The following is a 22,292-nucleotide window of genomic DNA, read 5'->3' on the forward strand; positions in this document are numbered from 1 at the left end:
GCCCACAATGATAGCAAAATTGATCAAACTTGTTCAATACTATAAATAAATTTTCAAAAATTAAAATATTATTTAAAATTTAAACATATTATTAAAAAACTAATTCCTTTGAAATAATATGAAAAATTAAAAATCAGGTCTGTTATTCACTTTTTAATTACAGGATAAAATATAGAAATGATGAACAAAGATTATTTAAAAACTACCTTCTCATTTGCCCTTGTGAATCTGAACCTATGAGCAGAGATTGGGGAAAGAAATATTACAGATTTTTAGAGCATTCCTGTTGCCATTCACTGGGGGCTACATGATTCAAGACTGGAGAACTGCACCATGATAACTTTAAAGAACTAATTTTTTTTACCATCATTCAATTAAAGTTAGTACAATGACTGTGCATAAAACATACATGAAATAATTAGTGAAGATGGTTCTTAATTTAAAGGATGTTAAACAGCTTGTAGACATCTGGTAACAAGCTGAAATGGGTCATTCAAAATTTATCTAACTAAATTAAGGAGGAAAAAATGTTTCTCCTCCTGGGTCGGCATGTCACAAGATAACTAAACCGACTTAGTAGGCTTGCCTGGGAATCCTTAGCTGTCAGTGGTGAATATGCAAAGGGCCAGCAAATTAAATCAACCTGCCAAACTGTCAATTTCAAGCCTCATGACTGCATGAAAATAGCATCACTGGAAGAAATCAAGCATTGCCTTCTTTTGGGCTTCCTGGCACCTATTCAAATACTCATGCAGTTGTGGCTAATTTTGCATGCAAATTTCAGTCAATAAGCTCAGAACAAGACCTCCCAAGATATTTCAAAGGATCTGACAGTATTTTTTCTGAATACCAAATCGACAGTAGTTGAAATTCAATCTCCATTTGCTAGAGTTTTACATATGCACACTGTCCCCTCCAAAGAGCTAAGTTAATGAGAGCCGTACCTGCTTTCACTCACATCCTCCCAGTCGTCCTTATAGTTCTCAAACATATTGCTCATAACCTTGATGGACTGATTGAGAAAAGCCTGGGGATGTCCCGTGGCACCTTTTTTCTTGGCTGCTTTAAATTTAACCTTGGTGGTAGTTGTCTTACATTGTCTACATTGTTCAGTGCTCACTACTTCCAGAATGGGCTCCTTAGGCATAGCTTTCTCCAAGTACAGCTGAACTGGCTCCACTTGCAACTGGATTAGAGGTTGTGCTGGTAGCTGCACTTGGGCTGGAAGTTCTGGTGGCTGGACTAGAGAATGAGTTGATAGCTGGGCTGGAAACTCAGTTGGTAGCTGTATTGGTAACTGTGCTGGTGGCTGTGTTGGTAGCTGAGCTGGTATCTGTGTTGGTAGTTGAGCTAGCAGTTGTGGTGATGGCTGAGCTGGCAGTTGTGCTGGTAGCTGAGCTGGTATCTGTGTTGGTAGCTGAACTGGTAATTGTGCTGGTAGTTGAGCTGATAGTTGGATTGGTAGCTGAACTGGTAGCTGTGTTGGTAGTTGAGCTGGTAATCTTGCTGGTAGTTGAGTGGGTATTTGTACTGGTAATTGAGCTGGTAGCTGTGTCAGTAGCTGAGCTGGTAATCTTGTTGGTAGTCGAGTGGGTATTTGTGCTGGTAATTGAGCTGGTAGCTGGGTTGGTAACTGAGTTGGTAATCTTGCTGGTAATTGAGTGGATATTTGTGCTGGTAGTTGAGCTGTTAGCTGTATTGGTAACTGAACTGGTAGTTGTGTTGGTAGCTGAGCTGGTAACTGTGCTGGTACCTGAACTGGTGCTTGTGCTGATAACTGAGCTGGCAGCTGAACTAGAGGCTGTTTGGGGGTCTGTAGGAGTGGCTGAATTGCTTGTCTTGGTTCTACTGACTGCATTTCCTTCATACACTGCATATTTTGCATCTGCTGCATCTCTTGCATCCGTTGCATTCTCTGCATCTCCTGAATTTGATGAGTTTTCTGAATTTGATTTGTATCCTCTATTTCTTGTACCTGAATCCTCAGCTTTTCATTTTCTTTTCTCATCTTATTAATTTCTGCCATTCTTTCCTTCAGAGAATTAACTTCTACTCCTTGCTCCTTCAAAAAATTGACTTCTGCCACTTGTTCGTTTAGGAACTTGACTTCCACTATTTGCTGCCGTCCAGCCTTGGTTTCTACCTCCAGTTCCCTGATCTTGAATTCAAGAATAGCTCTGTCTCTTTCAACATCTTCCTTCTCTTTCCGTAGATGAGTTAACTCTTCTTCTTTTGCTTCTGCATCATCTTGCTGCTGTTTACAGGAAGATTTCATTTCATCATTTTCTTGAGTTAATTTTTTATTTGCTTCTTTCAGTTTCCTTGACTTTTTCTCAAAATCTTTCAATCGTTTTTCCAAATCAGTTACCTAAAAAAAAGTATATATGGTTTCATGTTTTTCCTTGTTAACTCCAGAACTGTTGAGACCACTGTAACTTTAAAATATGTTTATTTTGTGAAAATAATTACCTTTACCACAAGGTCAAAATCAATGTGGAGTGCTTAATAAATAAATAAATTCTAAGGGAGTATAAATGAATACATTCTAAAATGAAAAAATGCTACATCTGTGTTAAGCAAAAAGTAAGTAAATGGTAAAAAAAAAAAGGTAATAATATTTAGGTAAAGTGAAATAGAAATCTAAGTTAATAAATATTGCTAATATAGTCTGAGCATGAGCTGCAAAGCTAACAAAATGACTGGAATCAAAATTAAATACATCTTTAAAATCATGATGATTTCAAATTTATAAATTTCTAAAGAGTACTAAAAATCTTTCTTTCTACTATTTTCTACTACTGCAACATATCTTGGACATATTTTCTTTTAAAAATACTGGTTCTCTGGGAAGATACATTTGATCGCTCCTTTTTACTCTACTGTGTCAAAGGACTGAGAGCTAAAGAGGAACTTCAGAGAACATAAAATCCGACTCCATTCTTTTAAAGAGAAGAAAATTGAAGCAAAGAAGAAATAAAGTAGCTTTCCCAGGATGACACAGTTAACATGTGTCTGAGAATTTGAATCCAAGTTTTCCTGGCAAAGTCTAGTGTCCTAACTATGGCGTACACTGCTCCTCATTTTGGCTTAGTTTTGGTTTATAGAATGCTACTTTTTGTCTGGAATTCAGAAAGTTTAGTCTAACAGCTAAAACACAAAGGATAGAGTTGAGATTAATTAACTAACTAGGGTTTCCTCCCCAAAGTCATCTGTCTAAATTATTGGTACTGGTTCTCTAAAACGTTTCAGTTTTGCCAGATAATTAAATCAACTGCTGATTATCCCAAGCTGGGTAAACCTATATTTGAAGAAGCCAATGCAAATATTTTGTAATTAAAGGCAAATGATTTTAGATTTATCTTGCCATCACAGATGAGAAAAGCTTAATGTATTTTGGTTCAATTTAGTGATGCTTTGCTCTGGTCTGGAGAGGTTGAACTCTTTAGTTCTTAGGTTACCACAGGATTAAAAAAAAAAAAATGAACTTTTTTTTCCATGGTTGGCTATATTTTTACCATTATTCTTATCAGTAGTAGATGATTTAAGTATAAATTAGAATAACAAAAGCTAGTTTAGCATAATGTGAAATAATCTCTCCAATAAGAATAAGGATTAAATGTGTGATTTCACTGATAAAGGAAACTCCCCCTATCAATTCAAGTCAATACCTATTCTTTATCTTTCAAACAATTGCTTATATCACTGAGAATTAAGAATTAAATAACCTGTTCAGGTTCACACAGCTAGTTTGTGTCTTCCTAGATTTAAGGCCAGCTCTTTATTCATTATGTTATGACTGCCTGTCTCCAAGAAAGTATAATGAATTTATCAAAGTATTATTAGAGGATTCTAAGTAAATTCAGATGCATTAAATCAAGTATTTTTAGAATCTACTAAATTTATTCTTAAGTACATATGTGCCAAAGAACAGGTACCAAAAAATACATTTCTACTCCCAGAATTTCCATTATTAAATGCTTAAAAAAAACTGGCTTCTAGTTTATTTTTAAAATAATGCCTCTCAAAAGAAAAAGGAAAAAAAAAAGTGGTTAGTTACTAATAAGCCAAAATGATAAAAGTCAGTAATACTGGCAACAATAGTAACTCTAAAAAGTTCTTATATTTGCCAGTTATGTAAGAGATGAGGAAAAGACTTTCTAAGAAGCATACTTCCATAATATTATTCCTTTGATTATTGTTTCATTATATTCAAACAATCATGTGGATCTTTTGAATTGTTGACATAATGTGGGGAAAAGAGGCCATGGGGTTTAGAGAAAAATCTTTCTGAAATGTATATCTGACCATGTCATCTACTTCCTCCCTCTAATACATAAACAACATACATCACAAACATATGCCACACACACACACACACACACACACACACACACACAATCAATTCCTGTGCCTGCCTCTTGGATCAAATGCAAAATGGTCTTTAGAGCCTTGTGCTACCTAGACTTTCCCTACACTTAGTCTTCTTATACTTGACTTCTTTCCATATATTTTAGGATACAGTGACCCTGGCCTTCTCACTATTCCTTATACCTAATATTCTCTTCTACTTCTAACTTTATAGTGGCTGTCCCTATCCCTGAAATGTTCTCTCTTTTCATCCATGCCTCCTGAATTTCTTATAAGTACAATATAAAATTAAATCTAAATAAAAATATAAAAAAAAATCTTCATGGTTCCTTTGAGGTCTAAATCTATGCCCCTCATTCTGAAATTTACTAGGTATGAACCTAAGCAAGGTAAATTTCAAAATACAAAAGAGGAGGTAGAGTAGATAAAGGGCTTATCTCAATATCAAGAAGACCTGGGTTCAAATCCCTCCCTTTTCACATATTCCTCATGTGCAAGATCCTTACCCTCTCTGGACTCCAGAAAATTTTTGAAGATGGGGATAGGTTCATTTAAAGATGTTACTAAAATCAAATTCACATTGCCATTCTGTGTTTTCTTTATTAATGAATATTCATACTGCATGTATTAATTACCATGTGAAGATCTAAAAAGTTTTTTGATGTTATAAAGCAGTCCTCAAATTTGAGTTGGGCACTACAAGTAAAGATAGTAAAGGGAATTCCATAGGTCCTAATATAACATTATGCACACTGAAATTATCAGTATATGCTAATCAACAGATTGGCTTCAAAATGCAATAAAAAGTAAAAGAGATATCACGATTTTTTAGAAAGGGAGAATAAGGGAGGAACAGGGAAGAATCACATGGCTTCTGGGCTAAAGCATCTGAAATAGCAAAGAAGAATTTCAAATAGATAGTAAACAAAATATGTGTTTTCTTTAAAGATTTCGTGTTCAACTATTCCTTCCTTAACTAAAAAGTTTTAAATAAATTCTTTTCATGGAAAGTAGTAAATTTAATTTAAAATAAATCACTTGATAATGCTGAACTTAAAATGTTACTTTGGCAATTAAAAAATACAATCAATAACATATTTCAGTTTTCCCAGATAAAAACTATACTTCAGTCTTGACCCATTTTGTTCTTTTCTCTCCAAGCCAATCTGGATGTTTTTCTATGAAGCATTAATTGTTATGTCGAAGTGGAAAGTGTTACCATAAAATAAGTCAAACTATCTAAAAGAAAGGTATAATCATTCCATTAATCTTATAACTATGATAGTGATAAATTAACATGCTAATTTAAAATGACAAATTTTTAAAAATGTTATTTAACACTTAAAATTGATTTTTAAACTTGTAACACTGAAGAATTTACAGTAAAATAAAACATAAATTCCTCTGGATTTACACCTTCAATTAGCAGTGCAATGCCTTTTATTTAAAGAGATAATGATCATATTGAATCTGGCAAACAAAATTATATTTTTTAAACATAAAGCTAGTATAAACTATGTGATATGCTAGATGTTAGTACTCAAATAATTTCAGTTATACATTCTACCCTAAGATAAATGAACTCGAGCTTTCCTTGTTCTCTGTGTTATTATTTTAACATGATGTTTGTCATTCAGTAATAACGAGATGACAGCCTTCATTACCTAACCATATGGCAAGTGTTGTAAGTATATGTGATCATATCATCGGCTATAAATTATTACAAGTTATTCCAGAAATATAATAAAATGAATATAACCATACTGATATTTTTAGATTATGTATTATATTATTATTATATGTTTTGCCAATGTGAAAGATTTCTAAGAAGCAAAGTAAATCCATTTTGGTCAAATGGCAATCAATTTAAAGAATGTGTCTTTAAAGAATGCATTTTAAAAAATAAACCAAAACATATGGCAAAACACAACTGAGCCCTCTTAAGTGAACATCTGTTAACATAACATACTTGTGTATTAAAATATGAATTAACACATAAATATGAATCATAATATTTACTTCTTAAATGATAAGACTTATAACAATATCTATTTATTAAAATTAGACCTGCTCCATAGTCACTAGGATGCTCATTCTAAATATATGATGAACTTATGAGTAGATTTTAATCATAAAATTTAAATAAGTAAATAATTTATTTTATATAAATATTTTATATTTAAAAACTGAAAAAGCACATGATGAAATAATGTGAAATCTAAAATACATGCACATGTTTTTCCTTTAGCTTAGAAGTTAGACATTTTCACTTTTAATATTGTATGTAGATTATGATGAAATCTAACTTTACCAGTTTAAATATCTAATTTGTATATGAGTTCCAAGTTCTTTCTCAGACGCACACAACCTGTGGGCATGTGAGCCAGATACTTGACCTCTTGTAGCTCTGGGCAACTCTAAGGTTTCTAAGTTGCAGGAAGGTGCTGGTCTCTATTGCTAGAGAAGATTTCAGTTCTTTATCACAGGAACGTTCCAGATTCAATTCCTATCCTTGTTCCTAAACTATAAATAGTAAGAAAATGCTATGTTTTCATTTTAATATCTATTGTTTTCATTCCCTTCACTCAAATATTTGAATCTATCTGTACATAAGCACACATGTCTCAACATTTTTCCTTAACTCATTGATTTTTTTTGATGCAATTTTGGCAAGCCAAGCCAGTGAACTGAAATTAAATATTCACTAAAAGGTTTAAATTCACGAGCTAATTTAAAACTGCAATCCTATGTGTTAAAATTAAATTTAACTTGCTTAGTTCCAGAGTAAATGTTAATATACCTTCTGTAATGTCTCATCTGACTTTTGTTTTAGCTTCTCCTCTGAAGTATCATTCTTGACTTCCTGATCTTCACAAAGTCTGTAGAGTAGGTCTGGCAGAAAATAAATAACATATTATGCCACCTCATACCCCACTACAACATCACTTAGTCACTTCAGAGATATAAGTTTTATAGTTTCTCAATTATGAATAATGTAGTTTTGTCAAAAAGTGACAATAATGTCACTTTTGGCCAGTAGTTGTACAGAGACCTCTTTCATGGCTTTGTATCACATAATTATGGATCTTTGTAGTATCACAATGTAGTTTTCCTCCTACAGTACAAGCTTTTCAAAGGTACAATAGATCTGCTGCAGGTTAAAGATGCTATATTTTCACTCTTTTGTAGACTATTACACCTTTGCTTTAAAAGCAGAATTCATTTCTATTTTATCTATAGAGTCTCTACTAGTTTTGTTCATTGGGTTCCCTGCCAGGAAGATGAACAACAAAGCAAATAGAGAATTAGAATGGACTGAACCTTTAAACAGTTTTTTAAGTGAAAGATCATGTATTCTACAGGATAAATTACAGAAGTAATTTTCCTGTAAAGTTCTGAATTCATGACAATTAGAAACTTAAATGGCAGAGTGAACTTGTCTATAAAACATTACAAAAAGCAACTAAATTTTTCCTGATGAACACAAAATTTACTATTTACAAAATAATATTCAGTTTACCAAAAAACTCTGAAAATCTTTGTTATGATTTTAAATTAAAGTGAACCAAAATGGATTAATCTATTATGTATTTGCATATCACCTAAGCTTAAAAGAATAGGTGTTGGTGTTGCCTTGAGAACAATTGTTTAAAAAGATAATTTTAAAACACTTGGATGTTTTAGGTCAATGTAAAACTTTGATTTATCAACAAAGGAAAATGAGAAAAGTTTTATTCACTCATAAAGAAATAATCATCTTAGTTTAAACAGTGACTAATAAGTTTGTTAGAATGAATTAGGCATTTCTTTGGTCTTTGGAACATGTCATACTCAATTACAACTTCTGTGTTCATGAAATAAATAGAATACTATTCTACAAATAACAAAAGCTTAAAAAAGGTAGAACTCCATTACCTGGGGAATATGTACCTTTACCTTGATAGTAATCTCTTAGCTCTCTCTCTTTTTTTTTTAATTATACTCCCTTTACACAGTGGTACTGAATACATTTACAACATTTTAAAAGCAATACACAAATATTATATGCAAATAACATGCATCTTTTATGCATATTTAGTTATCTAGATCGCCACTGTATTTCTGGGTACAATATTTACTACTTATTTGTCTCAAAAACCAACATGAATAAGCTAGAGAACAAAACAATAGTTAAATATATTAAAAATAGATGTTGCAGATCTACTTAACAAATAAAACTACTGAAATGACATATTTTTAAAAATCAACTAAATTAAAATTTGTCCAAATAAAATAAAAGTAAATAAAGTAAGGAGATCCTACACCACTAGTATTCAAGTTTGAATTTACAGAACAAAATTTGTTTCCTAACTTCTATGAATCAAACCAACAAGTACTTATCTGTGCCTACATTATTGGAGACACTGTACTAAGTTCTGCTGCTTGACTTGTTTTTCATGCCCAGAGAGAACCAATATTACATCACTTTGTTATGACCATTGTACAATGTATATGACTGGCTGGTCAGACCAAAACAAGATTGGAAAGTTCTACTTTAGGTCAGGCACAGATAGTTTCTATGAACATTTGGCATAGGGATGTCTCCAAATTTGCACAGCCCACATTTCTTCTGAGCGTCTGGAATTCTTCTTTGCTCAATGAGCACACAGCCTTCTTTGGTGGGCACAACATGCTTGACAGTCCTGTGCCAGTGTCTGTCATGTCTCACATTCAATCTCAGAGTTCTTCAGAGACATTGAGAGTTTTCAGCAATGTTGTCAGACAACTTCAATGAAGATGAAAATAGCATCAAATTCAGCTGCCACACTGATAGTAAATTATTTAATTTGAAAAGGCTACTAAAGACAATAAAGTGGAGAGAAAGTTGATGAACTGCTTATTCCTCACAGACAATTGTGCACTCAAAGCACTCTCTGAGGCTGAGATGCAACAGAATATGCATCAATTCTCTGTTGTTTGTGCTAATTTTGGTTTGACAGTTAACACCAGAAAAAAACAGATTCTCTACCAGCTAGATCACACCTTCCATCTGTGGGACTATAAGTCTTATGGAGAAATTGAGATATACACAGAGATGATGAGATTGATGCATGCATTGCCACAGTTAGCTGAGCAACTGGGATGCTTGGAAAGAAAGTGTGAGAGAATAGAAGTGTAAGTAAGAGTGCCTACCAAATGAAGGTCAACAGAGCCATCGTGCTGACCTCACTGCTGTACTCCTGTGAAACTTGGACAATCTACTAGCACTATGCCCAGAAACTGAGTAACTTCCATTTGAATTGTCTTAGGAAAATTCTTAAGATCAACTAGCAAGATAAGGTACTGGACACCAAAGTCCCTTCTCAAGATGAACTGCCAGACAGTCAAATTCTACTGTAATGAACTGGCCATACTGTTCGGATGGCAAACATGTTTGCCTAAAAAACAATTTTATGGAGATCTCACACATGGCAAGTACTCATATAGAGAACAGAAAACGCAATAAAAGGCTAATTCTACTATGCTCTATTATAAAGAATTTGTGGGAATTATCAGAATTCCACAATGACTTCTAGAATCAGAAGTGAAATAATAAGTAACAATGAAAATTTTAACTACATTGTTTTTTTACAATTATAGTTTACTACATTCCTTTTACAAAGGAATGATTTTACTTTCGCTGATAAAGAGAAGAAGACAAGTTCAAGAGAATGAATGAAATTGTGACCTTTTTTGAAAAACAGTCTAATTCTTAAGCTCTTGCTCCACATTATCCTTAATCTAAAGGGCAATAGAGCTCATTACTTGGTTTTTAAATTTTTCTTTCCTTTTTAATTTTATCCAGTTACATGTAAAGCAATTTTTTAAATTTGTTTTTAAAACTTTGAGTTCCAGATTCTCTCCCTTCTTCCTGCCTACCTCTACCACTACTGAGAAGACACATGTGAATTTATGCAACACATGTCTATAAGTCATGTTATGGGGAAAAAAACATGAATTTTCCTCCCTGAAAATAACCCTTCAAGAAAAATAAAGTTTTTTAAAAAGTACATTTCATGTCAAACTGTATGGAGACACAATCAGTTCTTTCTCTGGATATGAATAGTATTTTCATAATAAATCCTTCAGAATAGTCTTGGATCACTGTATGGCTGACATTTGGCTGAGATTAGCTGATTCATTGCTGATCATCCCACAATATTGATATTACTTTGTATGTAATACATTTCACTTTGCACAAGCTCATGAAGAACTTTCAAAGTTTTTCTGAGGACATCCTGCTTATCATTTCTTATACAATAATAGCATTCCATCATAATCGCATAACACAATTTATTCAGCTATTCCCCAATTGATATGCATTCCCTCAATTTTAAATTTTTTGTTCTGATAAAACAGCTGCTATAAATATTTTTGTACATACTTTTTGTACTTTTCCTTTTATAATCTCTTTTAAGATATATGCCTAGTAGTGGTACCATTAGACCAAAAGATACGCATGATTTTGTATCCCTTTGGTTATACAACATATCTTTTGATCATTTATCAATTTGGGAATGGTTCTTATTTTTTATAAATTTGACTCAATTATCTATATATTTGAGAAATTAAACTTTTATCAGAGAAATTTGCTTCAAAACTCTTTATCATTATTGAGTGTATATGCTATTTCCTCTTTGAGCCAGTTTTAATGAGAGTAAGGTTCACTCACTTCCCCTTAACTCTTCTCCACTCATTTCCTCTTCCACTCTACGTTAAAAGCTTTTTCTTGCGTTTTTATGGCATTCTATCTCCTCATCTATCTCATTCTTTCCCTTTCTTCTACTACAATCCTCTCCCATCACTTATTTTTTTTTATTTTATTAGGTATTAGCACTTTATATACAACTTATAACTGTGCTTTCTCTCTAAACATATTCCTTCTAACTGTCCTAATAATGTCCTAATAATGAGGATGCACTTATGACTTACAAGTATCATCTCCCAAGAAGGAATGTAAACAAATTAATCTTATTAAGTCCCTTATGATTTTTCTTTCATGATTACTTCTTTATGCTTCTCTTGAGTCCTGTATTTGAAAGTCAAATATGCTATTCAGCTCTGATCTTTTCATCACGAATGCTTAAAAGCCCTCTATTTCATTGAATATCTACCTTTTTCCCTGAAGGATTATATTCAGTTTAGTTGGGCAGATAATTTTTGATTGTAATCCTAGCTCCATTGTTCTCCAAAATATTATATCCAATCCTTTAATGTAAAAACTGTTAGATCTTGCATTATCCTGCCTGTGGCATACTATACTATACCTAGGTACCTGAAATATTTTCTTCTTCCATTGTGAAGCTCAATATTTGATTCCTAATTGAAGAACTATTTGATAGCAGACCTCAGGGTAAGTTGGGACTGAACCTGAACCCAAATTATCAACTTGCCATAAGGAAAACTGTGACAGCTCAACTCAATATCCATGTCTTTATTTTCTTCAGCATAGAAGCAATAATTTTCAATTTACTGATTATTAGCCTATCTTCTCCTTTCTTTTAGACCAAAAGAAGTTTAAATAATAAATTCCACATTGTCTCTGAACATTTCCTACTATATATGTTCATTTTCTTTCTTCCCAATGCAACTTTTTTTCCACAATCAGTCTTTTTCGTCCTATCAATTCAAGTGAAATTATCCTGATATCACCAATGATGTCCTTATTATCACAATAAATAACTCTTACCTTTCCTATCTTTCCTTCATCTTGAGACTCTCTTAATATAGCTTTAATTACACTGTCCTCTCTTGAATTTCCTTCCCCTTTTCTGGGGCCAACTTTCTTTTTCACTATCACCTAACTGGGGAAAGGCTATCATTATGTAAGTAAAGTTTGGATCATGTATCTCTAAATTTACCTAACTCTCACTTACAGCAGGGTGTTTTTTCTTGTCCCAATAACATAGAGGTTCACAAAATCTTCCTACATTTCACTATCCATAAATTCTTATCTTCATCTTCAGATCAGGATATGGTATTGTAAACTCCTTTTCCAGAAAAATAATAGAAAAATTAACACATACATCCCAGAAGCAATGATTGGTGAGTTCTACTATTTCTATTTCTCAATGCATAAATGTGTTGGAATCTTTACAAACTGCTAACTCATTAGAGTTGATGTTTTGGGCCAGAATCCGAAACAAGGTACTAAGTAGAATTGATACAAGGCTTGTGTTTATGCCTTTACTCATTGGAGTTCACAAGTATGGGAGATTCACAAAATTAACTGTGTAACTTTGTGAATTCCCACCTCCCTTGAAGCTCTTAGGGCCAGAGAGCACTATGGGAGAAAACCCATAATCCCTCTCTCTTGTATCCCACAATTCCTCTCTCTCATATAAGAAACAGACAGAGGCTCTCAGACGGAATTCAGCTGAATTACATGGGGAGTGGAGTGGAATTGGAGGCTGAAGAAAGCAGAGGCAGAAGCAAAGGACAAAGCTGCAAGAGCTGCAAGAGAGATTCATTCCATTTTCCACTTGGCTGGCTGGGCTGAAGGACTAACCTTTGGATTTAGAGACATTTGGAGGGAGCTCTTGGAACCAAGCAGAGAGATAGGCCTCTAAGCTAACCGGGCTATATCGGAGATAATAAAAGATCTGAACTTTTATCACCTGGCTGCGTTTTGGGTGATTATTACTTTCAACTGATACTAAGGCTGCCTCCAGAAAACCTCCCCTAGAAACCTGCTTTCTCTCCCAGAGAGAATCATTATTATATTATTTTAAAGAAGAACAAGAACACCAACATAAACGTGTTAATAGTGTCTATTTATCACAATTTACTTTTTCTATATCTCTTAGCCAAAGCTCAATGATTAATCAACTGTCTTGAAGTCATGATGACACATTTTTTAAAACAACTTTTGTTACAGAATCCTACCAGGAAAATTTTTTTAAGTCTAAATGAATCACATTTTTAGCTTTTCTTCATCTGCATTTTTGTCTACCTCCTCATTTCTCTGGTAGATTAAAAAATATGATATTTCAATTTAATTAAATAACTATCCTTCAACTACAATTTATCAAGGGCAATTATTGGTAATATAGAGCAAAAAAAGAGTACAAGACATAGTTCCTATTCATACAGAATTTGTAATCTTTGGACAAATATAAGCCATGTAAACAGGAACTGGTAGATGTGATAATTACATGTAATGCTATTTAGTAGAAACATAAAATGCAATAGGAATTAGAAAAAAATTTTGTGGGCTAAAATCATCAAGGAAGAAATAAAGAAAAAACTGGGACTTCAGAAGAAGTTTACAGGAAAAGTAAATTGTGGGTGAAGAAAAAGGGAACCAAAGAAAAGAGAGATTGCACATGCAAAGGGAAAGGAAATAGGAAGAATAATAAGGAAACCAAATGCATTCAAGAAGAAAAGGTTCATGAAAGAGTAGAAAACAGAGCTCTGTGTATATGTCTGTTTTTATAGTTAGTTAGATTTATAGAATTAATTTACCTTCTCTTTCTTGTTCCAGATATGCATTCACTTCTTGCATTTTAGCCAACTCCATAGATTTAAAAACTCTAAGTTGATCCAATTCTTCTTCAAGATTCACACTATTTAAAAATTCAAAATAATGTACTACTTTTTAATATAGTAAAACATAAAAGTAATTGTTAGTCAAATCATTTACTGCATCTACTATTTTCTAGTTACTATACTAAGCACTGGGCATGCAAAAAATAAAAAACACAGTCCCTGTTCTGAATGAATTCACAATCTTGCTGGGGAAACACTATGCAAACAATTATGTACAAGCAATCTATATATAGAACAAATAGAAAACAATCAACTGAAACAAGGCAATAGATAAGAGAGATTTGAAAGGCTTCTTGTTCAAGTCAGGACTCAAACCTAAAGAAAGCCAGGATGGAAAGGTGATGAGAGAGTTGGTTCCAGGTATGGATGGATAGGCACTGAAAATGTTTGGGATGGGAAGACATGGGAAATTAGAGTCGCCTATGAGAAGAATAAGATTATCTGGGAAGCAATAAAGTATAAGAAGACTAGAAATTTGTAGTGAGAGGTTAGGTTGTAAAAGGCTTTTAACCCAAAGAGATACTGAAGAAGGGAAAGGGACCTGTATGTGCCAAAATGTTTGTAGCAGCCCTGTTTGTAGTGGCTAGAAACTGGAAAATGAATGGATGCCCATCAATTGGAGAATGGTTGGGTAAATTGTAATATATGAATATTATGGAATATTATTGTTCTGTAAGAAATGACCAGCAGGATGAATACAGAGAGGCTTGGAGAGATTTACATGAACTGATGCTAAGTGAAACGAGCAGAACCAGGAGATCATTATACACTTCAACAACGACACTGTATGAGGATGTATTCTGATGGAATTGGATTTCTTTGACAAAGAGAAGATCTAACTCAGTTTCAATTGATCAATGATGGACAGAAGCAGCTACAACCAAAGAAGGAACATTAGGAAATGAATGTAAACTGTTTGCATTTTTGTTTTTCTTCCCAGGTTATTTCTACTTTCTGAATCCAATTCTCTCTGTGCAACAAGAGAACTGTTTGGTTCTGCACACATATATTGCATCTATACTGTGACATATTTAATTTGTATAGGACTGTTTGCCATCTGGGGAAAGGGGTGGAAAGAGGGAGAGGAAAAATTGGAAGAGAAGTGAGTGCAAGGGATAATGTTATTAAAAAATTACCCAGGCATGGGTTCTGTCAATAAAAAGTTATTGAAAAAAAAAAAAGGCTCTCAATACCAAAGAGAGTTTATAGCCTTTTAGAATTGTACAAGTTTCAAGAAAAAATAAAAATGCTAAGAAATTTTGTTTCACTTCATCTAAAATAAGTAGATCAAGGTTTTTCAAAAGACCACATAATAACTAAAATCATGTATTTGGGGGAAAAAGATTTACCTTTATGAAACCATCAACATTGGCAGTACTAATTTTCATATACAAGTTTTGAGTTTTGTACTAATGGGTGTTTATGTATGGCTGTATGTTTGTTTTAGAAGATAAATAAGTAATTGTCCATTTCAAGTTAATTTTTTCATTTGTCAAGTCACTTTTAAAATGTCCATTCCAAACTACGAGAGTACAATGAAAGCTAAAATAAGAATTAGGTAAAGAAATAGAAAGAAAAAATATAAAGGAAATTTTCCATATAAATCACTTGTGCTGCATATTGTTCAATGGAATAAATCTTCAAGAAAAGAGAAGTAAAAGCTTTTGTTAATTCTCAGATAAGTTGGAAGATTTTTGCTCCAATTTTTGAGAAAGAAAATGACACAGTCAAATATGTTGCTCTAGCAAGACTTGAAGATCAGATTGTGGAAGTTAGATTAAAGAAAGAAAAGGTTAGGAACAAAAAATATATAAGAGGCTACTAGTACAGTCAAAACATGATGAAGACCTGGCCTAGAGTAGTGGCCTTGTGCATGAAGAGAAAAAGAATATATATTTTAGTGAACTGAAAAATCTTTAGTGTCTACTGAGGCAAATTTTTAGTTTTCAAAACTTATAATAAAAATCCATAATAGAAAATTCAGAATTTTTCTGCACTTTGGGCAGGTATCTTTTAAACAAAGGTGTTCTTCCAGGAAGGAAAAATGTTTTAATAATATCAATAATAATTGAATGAACTTTTGATGTAAATATATTTAAATCATCTCTAACATTTTCCATTTTAAGAAAATAAGGACACAATGTAAACTAAAAGAATCTGGGATTGCTCACTCTCATTTTTTAATGAACCATTAATTATAGGTATGCTGAAACATCAGTTGTAGGAACCATGAAAAGTGTTATATTTCAATGTTTCTCAGAGACTGGTTATTGAGACATCCATAGGGTTCTAAAGAAAACTTCTTAAATTCACTAAAATAATGTAACTAAGACTATAATCACATTTCTTAGAAAATTAATAATGTATTTCTTATTACCAATCAAAAAGTATTTTTATAAGTCTATTCTTTTCCAGGCACTATATTGGGGGAATAGAATAAAGAGAGGCATTATCTTGTTACATCATCAAAAAAGACTCTTGTTTGTCTTTTTTATTTTGAAGGTTGATGTTAGGAAGATGAGGATAAGGAAAGATAATTGAAGGACAGCAAATAAGAAGAAAAGGAAAAACGTTGTTTCCTGGGTTTTCTACCCTGGCAAAATCAATGAATCTTATTCTTGTTCATCCTCCTGTGAGTAGATAGACGTGCAACAAACAGGTAATTAGTTACCCTTAAAAAATAATAGAAAAGACTTTTTGCAAAACCACATTGGCAAGGTATTGCACTGTATCCAATATGATTAATTTTTTTGTTTCTTAAGTTTCTATGGTCAGGCTACCAAAGCAGATTCAAGATTAATATGCATGTAACTTAAATAATTGGAACATAGTTCAAATTTGGGATGCATTAATGAAAGAAAAATAATAATGTCACCTAAATTACTTTACAAATTTATATCACCCAAATGACCAAGATGATAATTTATAGAGCTAGATAAAAATAACAAAATTCACATGGAGAAAGAACAAAAAAGATAGAACCTGAAGGAAATAGGAATAAAGGAGGAATAGGTCTTTTAGGCTTCAAATTACATTCTTAAACAGTAATCATAAAAACCACTTGATACTGGATAAAAAACAGAAAATTAAATCAGTAGAATAACCAAAGGAATGATCATCAACAGAAGAACAAAATGATCTAGTAATCAATACACCAAAGAATATAAATTATTTAGGGAACTATTATAATTTTAAATGGACTTTGACAAAATTTAAATCTAAATCAACAGCTTTTTAAAAACATTTTTAATGAACACTTGATTTTCTCTTTCATCTACCATCTATACCACTGAAAGAGATTATTTTTGTAACAAATATTTTTGCAAGGAACAAATTCTTACATTTGCCATGTTTTCTCTCTATGAAGTAGGTAACATCCTTCATCATCAATTGTCTGAAACTATCATTGTATTAATGGGGCTCTCAAGTCCTTCAAAGTTGTTTGTTAAACCAAAATCTTATAGCAAATAATATTCAACTTGAATATTAAAAGTTATACCATAAAATTGAGAGTTAGCTAAAGGGAAAATTCTCCAATAGGCAAGTGATAGAGAAGATTACAAAACAAACAAAAATACATAATCCTCATTGTAATATTCTCTCTAAAATGTAATGTTCTCTGTTGAGATTTTCTTGGGAGAGTCTCTGGAAGCAGCCTTTGTTTCAGTTCAGTAATCACCACAAGTACAGCCAGGTGTTAAAGTCCAAATCTTTTATTGTCTCCTTCAAAGTCTTGTCTTCTTTCCTGGGGTCCAGTTAACTTTCTTAGGGGCCTATCTCTCTCCTTGGTTCTGAGAGCTTACGCTCCTGCCGCCAATCCTTTGCCTCTGCCAGCTTCTGCTTCTAGCTTCCTCAGAATGTCCTTCCTGGCTAAGGCTTGTAGATGGAACTGAATTTCTCCCCTTGGTTCTGAGAGCTTAAGCTCCTGCCGCCAGTTCTTTGCCTTCTCTCCTAATGTCTCTCTCTGAATCTCCCTGGCTGAGGCTTCTAGCTTATATGCCCCAGACTGAGTATACACCAATTATTATATCACTAAGAAATCATTATATGTTGTAGGATTAAATCAGTGCTAAACTAGATTTAACCATTGTCTCCTCAATTCCACTTAGTACCTTGTTTCAAGTTCTAGCCCATAACATCTCCTTGTAGGATTAAATCAATCATACTGAACTATGCTAAATTAGATAACTATTGTCTCTATCAATTCCACTGACTTAGTACCTTGTAAGAATCCTTTGTTTCAAGTTCAGAGTTCTGGCCCATAAGATCCATTACATTACAAAAAATAATTTATGAGATCAAAACCAGTGAAACTACTTGTAATGGAAAGTGGCTCATTGGGAATTTTTTTTCCATCCAATATCTCTCAAAGAACCTCATAGTCATTTATTTTTAACACTTTTTTAAAATATTGAGGTCCAAATTCTCTTCCTCCCTACCATTGCCTTCTTTATCCATTGAGCGAATAAACAATAAAATAGGTGGTTTGCCACGTCTTTTACCACTTCATTTAAGATAAAGAAATTGTGGCAAACAGATTAAGTGAATTGCACAGGGTCACATAGTATCAAAAATTAGATTTTAATTTAAGAAGATGACTGACTTCAGGTCTGGTACTTTATCCACTGCACTAGCTAGCTGTCCCATCATATTTATTATACATATGTAGATAAACATACACATACATATGTGTATACATATATTTATGTGAAAAAGCATGCAATGCATATTTCCATAATAATTATATTTTTTTAAAGTAAGAAAAAGTAAAGAAAATGAGAAGATGCTTCAATTTGAACTAAGGTTTCAGCAGATGTCTCTGGAAATGGATAGCATTTTTTCATCTGGAATTGGGCAGTATTTTTTCATCTTAAGTTCTCTGAAGTTTTCTTGAATCCTTGCAATCAGAACAGCTACTACTCTACCAAAAATTCATTAGTATACTATTTTCCTTATAACATTTGTCATTTTGGATATGTATAAAATGGTATCTCTAAATTGTTTTAATTTTTATTTCTCTACTCAATAGATATTAAAGTAATTTTTACATATAATCCATTTTTATTTAATTTTTTATTTTGTTTTAAGCAACCTTAGTATAATGTTCAAAGTCCTAAGGTATGGGGAAATAATGCCCCAAGCCTCAGGTCCTTCTTACTGTTATTTTCTGAAGTCTATCTAGGCTCCCCATTCACTTCTAAGGCACTGCTAGAACCTCCAGCCACCTGTCCTACAAATAATCTTGCTCCCTAGGGTCCTGCTTCTGACTGTAAATTAAAGCTATCCTCTCTGCTCTGGATCTGGAACCTTGTGCTCTGCTCTTCTAGAAATGCCCAAAGCCAGCAGGATCCCAACCCCTTTGCTATTCTACTTACCAGGTGTGTGCTAGCTTCTTTTCTCTACAGCCACAGTTCAGGATGCATCTGGTCAGCACAGCTTTGTTTGGTGTCCCTTGACAGTAGACTTGTCAGACATCATACTCCCATACTGTGAGATGAGTTTCTAAAGTTGAGACTACCTCACAATTCAGCTACTCCCTGGACTTGTTAGTAGATTCTGCAGAGTTGCCTTAGAATTGTTTCTGGTTTGCAGATTCAGCAGAGTGAGCCTGAAGGTATTTCTGCTATACTTAGATCACATCTTCCTCCCTGAAAGTTAAGTTTTTCCTAGGGTTTTCTCAAATTGTCGTAGGAGGACAACTGCTTTATCCCAAATTTTATTTATTTTTGTTGCTCTATATCCCTTAGGTGATATAGTTTTTTTATGAAGGAAATTTGGAGAGCTGAAAGTTTTGTGACCTCCATATGTGACCTAGGATCGTCTATGAGTAATTTATTCTTAAGTTATAATCCTAGTTCCTTTGCCTTATGGAATATCATATTATAAACCTCCTGATCTTTTAATGTGGAAACTAAATTGTATGTCATTCTGACTGTGGCTCCACAATACCTGAACTATTCATTGCTGGATAAACTCTCATTGACTGACCTGAGAGGTCTAGAATTTGATTATAATATTCCAGAGTTTTCATTTGAGGACTTCTTTCAGGAGGTAATTGATGAATTAACAGAATTCCTGTGTTACCCTCTGGATCTAAGATATCAGAGCTGTTTTCCTTGATAAGTCTTTTTTTTTTCTTTTTTAAATTTGCTGAGGCAATTGGGGTCAAGTGACCTGCCCAGGGTCACACAGCCAGGACGTGTTAAGTGTCTAGAGACTAGATTTGAACTCAGGTCCTCCTGACTTCAAGGCTAGTGCTCTATCCACTGTACTATCTAGCTGCCCCCCTTGATAAGTCTAGGCTCTTGATTTGATCATTGCTTTTAGCTAGTCCAACAATTCTTAAATTTTCTTCTTCAATTTATTTGCCAGGTCAGTTACATTTACAATGAGATATTTTGCATTTTCTTCTATTTTTCTGCTTTTAATTTTGCTTTATGGTTTCTTGAGGCCTCATGGAGTAATTAGCTTCTATTAGTCCAATTCTAATTTTTAAGGAATTATTTTCTTCAGTGGTATTCTGTATCTCTTTTTCCATTTAGCCAATCTGCTTCTTTTGAGTTCTTTTTACCAGTTAATTCTGTGTGTCTTTTTTTTTTTAATGACAAAGTCAATTATAGAAAATTTTGATAGACATTAAAATAGAAATGCTGATAATTTATGAGTTTCCTTTATATCCTGTGACTGCTAAAATTGTTCATTGTTCATAGCTTTTAAGTTAATTTTCTAGGGTCTCTAGTAATAGTTTTATTTCCTCACTGCCTATTCTAATTCCTTCACTTTTTTTTGCTTTTTCTTATTGCTGAAGCTAGCATTTCTAGTACAATATTAAATAATAGTGGTGACATCCTTTATCCCTGATCTTACTAGGAAAACATCTAGACTTATCCTCATTCCAAATAATGCTGACTTGTAATAGTCAATTGATACTATTTGTCTCTTTAAAGAAAGTTCCACTTATTTCTAGATTTTTAGTATTTTAATTAAAAATGGGTATTATATTTTCTCAAAAGCTTTTCTACATCTATCAAGATGATCCTCTGATTTCTGTTGGTAGTGTTATTGGTATGGTAAATTATGATGATGATTTTCCTAATACTGAACAAGCTTTGCATTCTTAGAATACATCCTTTTTGGTCACAGTATATGATTTTAGTGATATATTTCTTTCATCTCCTTGCAAGTATATTATTTAAAATTTCTGCATCAGTTTTTTTTGGAACTTTTCTTTTTTTTAACAATATTTTATTTTTCCAAAGTCATGTAAAGATAGTTTTCAACATTCATTTTTATAAAACTTTACCTTCTAATTTTTTTCTCCCTCCATCACTTCCTTATATCCTCTCTCCCCTAGACAGCAGGCAATCTCATACAGATTACACATGTGCAATCCCTGTAAACATATTTCCATATTTGTCATGTTATGAAAGAAAAATTAAACCAAAAAGGGAGGAAGGAAAACAAGAAAGAAAACAAACAAAAAGGTGAAAATATTTTGCTTCAATTCACATTGTCTTCATAGTTCTCTCCAGAACTGAGTGACACTGTCCATTCCAAGTTTATTAGAATTGTCTTGAATCACTACATTCTTAAGAAGAGTCAAATGCATCACACTTGAGCATCACATAATATTGTTTATACTGTGTACAATGCTTCTTAAATCTTTAGATGGTACAAGTATCATCTCCCCATGCAGTTAAATATTACTGAATCCCTTATGATTCCTCTTTCCTGTTTACTTTTATATGCTTTTCATGAATCTTGCATTTGAATGTTAAATTTTCCATTCATCTATTGTCTTTTCATCAGAAATGCTTGAAAGTTCTCTATTTTATTAAATATCCATTTTTCCCCCAGAGATTATACTTATTGCACTAAGTCATTCTTGATTGTAATAGCTCTTTTAGTTTCCAGAATATAATATTACATGCCCTAAGATTCTTTAATGTACAAGCTGCTGAACTTGATAAAACTTGTTTTATCTTGATTATGGCTCCATATTTGAGTTGTTTCCTTCTAATTGCTTGCAACATTTTCTCCTTTATCTGGGAAGGATGTAATATTCCTGAGAGTTTTAACTTTTAGATCTCTATTTCTTTTTTATCTTCTGGTTCTACTACATCAATGTTGTTTTCTTTGATATTTTGTGAAATATGTTATCTTGGAACTTTTTTGATCATGGCTTTTAGGTAGTCTGATAATTCTTAAATTATCACTCCTTGATTTATTTTCCAAATCAGTTATTTTTCAAATGAGACATACCACTTTTGTTCTATTTTTTAATTCTTCTGATTTTGTTTTATTGTTTCTTGATGTCTTCATAGGTCATTAGCTTCCACTTGAATTCTCTCCTGTGG

At 32.9% G+C, this 22,292-nt stretch overlaps 1 protein-coding gene across 1 annotated transcript in view; it reads right to left on the reverse strand.

Moving 5' to 3' along the window:
* CNTLN (centlein) overlaps window positions 1–22,292 on the reverse strand; it is a 446,067-nt gene that overhangs the window by 156,868 nt on the left and 266,907 nt on the right. The window contains exons 14-16 of the mRNA XM_051970804.1: window positions 13,852–13,952; window positions 7,169–7,260; window positions 945–2,368 (exon numbers count right to left, since the gene is read on the reverse strand). Of these exons, the coding sequence (XP_051826764.1) occupies window positions 945–2,368; window positions 7,169–7,260; window positions 13,852–13,952 (1,617 nt within the window). The remainder of the gene's footprint in view (window positions 1–944; window positions 2,369–7,168; window positions 7,261–13,851; window positions 13,953–22,292) is intronic.

Source organism: Antechinus flavipes, chromosome 1 (assembly GCF_016432865.1).
Source record: "Antechinus flavipes isolate AdamAnt ecotype Samford, QLD, Australia chromosome 1, AdamAnt_v2, whole genome shotgun sequence".
Lineage (NCBI taxonomy): Eukaryota > Metazoa > Chordata > Mammalia > Dasyuromorphia > Dasyuridae > Antechinus > Antechinus flavipes.